General features: G+C 40.7%; 1 protein-coding gene across 1 annotated transcript in view; it reads right to left on the reverse strand.

The window, feature by feature from the left end:
- The window catches only part of LOC112139945 (endophilin-A1), a 38,826-nt gene extending 34,306 nt beyond the window's left edge, over positions 1 to 4,520 (reverse strand). Inside the window, exon 1 of the mRNA XM_024262815.2 lies at positions 3,932 to 4,520. Coding sequence (XP_024118583.1) covers positions 3,932 to 3,976 — 45 coding nt within the window. The 5' untranslated portion in view covers positions 3,977 to 4,520. The remainder of the gene's footprint in view (positions 1 to 3,931) is intronic.
- Between the last annotated feature and the right edge of the window lie 529 nt (positions 4,521 to 5,049).

Below are 5,049 nucleotides of genomic sequence, written 5' to 3' on the forward strand. Positions count from 1 at the left end.
GCTCGGAGAAAACCCTCCAGATCTGGATCTGATCTCTGATCAGCAGAGAGGCTGGGCTCCGTCAGGAGCTGTCAGCATCCTGCTAAACGAACAAACGGCTAAATCGTTTCCTGTTCACTTTCTGTTCAGTTTATGAATGAATCCATTGAAGGGAATTCTACACAGAAGATCAAGGATTACTTTTTCTTTTACATTTCAGTAAACAAATATCATACAGTGAAATTAGATTCATTTAAACCATAACCTAACAGTTTAAAATGAGTTTAAAGTGGCAGAAATCAATCAAATTCAGCAATCTGGAGTGTGTCATCCAGCCTTTAGTCAAGACTTTTATAGTTTTACGTATGAAACAATGATTTCTGTGAATGTTTTGAAGTGCACTAGAATTCTGGAAAAACTAGAAAACTAATATTACACCAAATTTGCCTAAAAACAGAAAAAAGCCCAAGTTAGAAAAAATAGCTACCATGTAGCTGAAATATTAGCTAAACTCAAAATTAGCATAACAAACTCTTAATAAATGCCAAAAATAGTCCAAAAAGCTAGCAGAATGCCATAATAACTCAACTTTACAACACTCTGACTAAATATAATATGAAGTTACGACTATTAAATTAGTTGTCGACTGTTTTAATAGTCGATTAGTCCTTGACTAATCGTGGCAGCCCTAGCCACAAAGGGTTCTAAAACTTGACAGAAGGGCTGACCAGGAGTGTTTTGGTGGTCCACCTCATAAAAGATAGAAATAACACGGAATCTGGAAAAATATGCTCTTTAGTTTTGATTTAAAACTAACACTGAACATTTTGGAGTCTTTTTTTCAAAACTATGACTTTTGTTTTCTTATTTTAGTGCTAATTGCAGAAACTTTACAGAAGATTACAAGAATACAGAGGATTACAGAAAAAAGATTACATAAAAAATACATTATTAAGGATTATCAATATAATTGATTCCAGTTTGGCCAGATTAAATAGTTAAATGGGAACAGCCTCTGGGCCGTAGTTTGCTGACCCCTTCTCTAAAGAGAGATGTATTCAACTGCTCCTAAAGGCTAAATTTAACTACTCTCAAGGAGTTCAAATTTCTACAAGAATGTTTTGTGCCCAATTATTGATTAATCTAAGAGCATATCCACCAAGAGCTGGTTATGGCTAAATCCACCCAGCATGGCTACTCTAAACTGTCCTGTTGGGGAGACTTAAGGACCTAAGTGTGGTACGAAACCACACTATAAACACACAAATCTTCACAAAACTTGTGTGGTTTATTTGGCTTGGCGTGAGCCCAACACAAATAAAACTGAAGACTGCAATACAAGCAGGACCTCCTACGCCTGGGGCAGCTGAACACGAGCCAACAGGAAGTTAAAACCGGACAGACACAACTGTTTAACTTAGTTAGAGCTTTCATACTTAACCCTTTTAACACCTTCCATCTACATGTGTGGCTCGCTAACTTCCTACACTGTCTGGTTAGCGTAGGGACCCAGACCACTGAGTCTCCAACTAAACTAATGTAGGCAAACAAATGGAACCCGCGGACAAACCTGGAGCCCACCTATTAACCTCAAGTGTAAACCATATAGGGCCCACTCTGAAAGAGGCTTTTACGCTATAAAAAAAATTGAGTTGCCGAATATTGGGTGAATCCCGAGAACATACGACTAAGACTAGTGGAAATTGCACACGGTTATAACATACAAGTGTTGCTGTCGTACGATCTATACTCAAATGCTCCACACATGGGGTGTGTTGATAATAAGTAAGCCCCCATAGTATGTCCACACAAACTAGACTATGATTGTCTAATGTCCTCATTTCTAACCGCAAGGAGAGCACACTTGTCACAAAAACAGCCCTAATGCGCAGTCCCTTACCCTTACATGTTGTATAAGCGTTCACAACAACCTGTCACTCGCGGTATGTCTGTAGAAAAATGTTTATGAACACATTCGCTTAATGGGTTCACTGAGCGGTCTAAGATCTTGTTATTGACCTTTATGTCACAACAGAAACCTTTAATGTCTTGTGGCGACTCTCAGAGAAGCAAACGTTCGGACAGATGGATTCCAGCCCGTGTCGTCCCTCAGGTTCTGTCTGAGCCTTCAGGACGATCTCCGCTCTTTATTTTCTCATTTCCTGCTGTCGTGACCCACTTCCCCCTCAGGGATCAATAGACCTCATCTCTTTCCTGGTGACAAATGAACAGGAGTTTGTCCAGATGACAGCAGGGAGACGGATTCTTTTCTAATCCTCGTCTTTGTTTGAAGTGTTGTTCCGCTTTTTAATGAAACCAGTGAAGTTGTGAAAGTCTCAGGACTGCAGGAGAGCCCGAAATAAACAAAAAATACACAACATCCTCACTGATCCGGATCATTTTTAATGTTGGATCGCAGTTGGAAGACGGAGGCAAAGCTTGCCTCCTACTGGACTTGTGAACTTCTTGAACTCAGACGGAACTGGATTCCAATGTCAGCGTTAAGAGTTCTATCATCACTGCAACTCCAAGATTTCCCCAAATTGTTTCCCATGTCCAACTCTAACTATGAGAAACCAACCGGACGGATCATCGCTGACGCCTCACGGACTGTCCCGAACGGCAAGAATTGAGCCAAGATTGGGACGAACAACTTGATCGGAATGTCTTTCCCAATGCAAGTAGGTGATATGGATGGACAACGGACTGAGGGAGTTTAGTTAACTCCACCCACCAATCAATCAATCCGTCAATCAATCAATCAATCAATCAAGATAAATGTACCCTACCCTTCCAAATCCTTTATATATCTGAGTTTGATAAAACCCCCACAAAAAAGGTCCCTACAGACCCAGGTACATCCTGTTCTAGAAAGTACAGTTCGGTTTATATACTTTATATTTTGACTTTTAACATGGGAGTCAATGGGAATACTCTCCCATTCGAAACCAACCCTAGTGGTCATCAGAGGAAGTGCAGCATTTGGTACTCTGGGGGCCAGCCGCCCTCTGAAGTGTCCACTCCCTAGGGGGCAGGTTTTCAGGCATACATTGGACAGGACACGCCTCCACTTTGGTCTGTAGAGTCATGTGACGGAGGCGGAGGGACCTCCACCTTCATCAACCCTAGAGTACATCACCCATCCAACCAGAACCAGAACAGCCAGACGAGTGCAGAGGGATACTCCCGGATGAACAGATGGAGGAGAGGAATGAAGAAAGGCAGGATGGAGGGAGGAGGTGGTGGAGGAGAGTTCAACATAAAAAAGGAAGAGACTCAATAAAATACAAGTTGAGATAAAGAATGAACAGAGGAGGGAAAGATGGAGGTGGAAGTGTAGAAGTGAAGGAAGCAGATGGAGGGATGACCAGAATAGAAAGCTGGAGGATGGATGAGTGGATGATGGGAGGAAGAACTGGTGAAAGATGGAGAGAAGTTAGAAATGGAGGAGTAGTGAAACCAGAAGGATGCAGGTGAAGTTCGGAGGAGAGGTGGAGCAGGATGAAGGCATGCATGGGAGGAGAAGATGGAGGAGGATGGAGGGAATTCCCTGTTGCGTTCAGCTGCAGCCAATCAGCTCCGGACTTTACGGACTCTTACATAATATTATAACCGAACCGGAGCGCCTCCGCTCGGGGTTTGCCCGGTTCTGGAGCCCGGTTCCCCACTCCAAACATCACCAGAACATTCTGTTCAAGAACCAAAACACTAAACCGAACCTGTGATGTTTGGATCCAAACATCACATGATCCACCTGCGTGGATTTGACACGATTCAAAACAAAATTAGATAATTATGAAAATAAATGATGATTTTTAACAGAAATGTTGTGTTTTAGTTTTCCATTTAGGTTCGTTTAATGGTTCCGAACAATATAGCTGTGTGTTTCAATGGTTTAAACAGAAAAAAGCCAGAAACGGGTCAGAAACCCGACCGGGCTGAAAGCGCTCACCTGGGTGGCTTTGTGGAACTGCTTTTTCAGCCCCGCGACAGACATCTTTCAGCTGCGGAGGAAGAAACAACAAAACAGAACGAACTGACGGCGGAAGAATTTCACGAAGAACGGAGTCTGAAAGTGGACCGGTTCGACCCGGTGGGACTCGTCCGTAAATCCTCCGGCGACCAGCGTCGATAAGCGTCCGTTAACGCGCGGCGGGACCCGGTGGGAGCGCAGCGGAGGACGGCCGGACCAAACCCAGCTGCTGGATCTATTTTCAGGCGCGCGAGCGAGGCGAGGGCAGAGATCGTCGAGGAGCAAGATGGATCACTCCAATGGGAACAAAAATCCAGTTTTTTAGCTGTAATTTGTTTTAATTCGGCAAAATAAATTAAATAGATACACACATATATATAATTTAAACACATAAATGATTATGCATGTTTTTCAACTGTAAAATAGTTTAAAAAAAGAAAAAAGAGCAACACTAGACACATTATAGTTTCAGTAATGTTTGAATGAAACAAACGTTTTACAACAAATGTCTATATGATTAAATATATTTATTTACAAATGTACAGAGCCCTAAAGGAACACTGAAGTAAAAAATAAATAAGTAAAAAAATAATACACTAATACTGGCTACTGAGTGTTGCACACCATAGTAACTGGCGTGCAACAGATAGTTAAAAAAAGTACTTCCATTTCTAGGGGGAAAAAAAAGTTTTTTCTACCTCAATTTGAAAAATATATATTTTTACTTAATTTTTAGGAGCTACGCACTATAAATATTCCCAATATTTATTTATTTAGGTTTTATCATTATTATTATTTTGCAGGGAAGGACTTTTAAAGGCTGCTATGGAACGTAAGCATACAACTGGGTTTCAAACTTTTGCTGTAGTTTTCTGAATTGATATAATATTGTCTTTTGTCAGCATTAAATTATTTTTTTATTTGAAATTTAAAATTGTTCATAATAAAAATATTTAAAAAATGCTGAAAAAAACAGTACCTTTGGGGCTTAATCCACATTATTTTTATTAATATATATAGTCAAATCTTATTTGTCTCAAAGTAGTTAAATTTGGTCAACTAAGAAGTACATTTTTGGTCAGTCAGTAATCCATCGT

The sequence above is a fragment of the Oryzias melastigma genome, linkage group LG18 (genome assembly GCF_002922805.2).
Source record: "Oryzias melastigma strain HK-1 linkage group LG18, ASM292280v2, whole genome shotgun sequence".
NCBI lineage: Eukaryota > Metazoa > Chordata > Actinopteri > Beloniformes > Adrianichthyidae > Oryzias > Oryzias melastigma.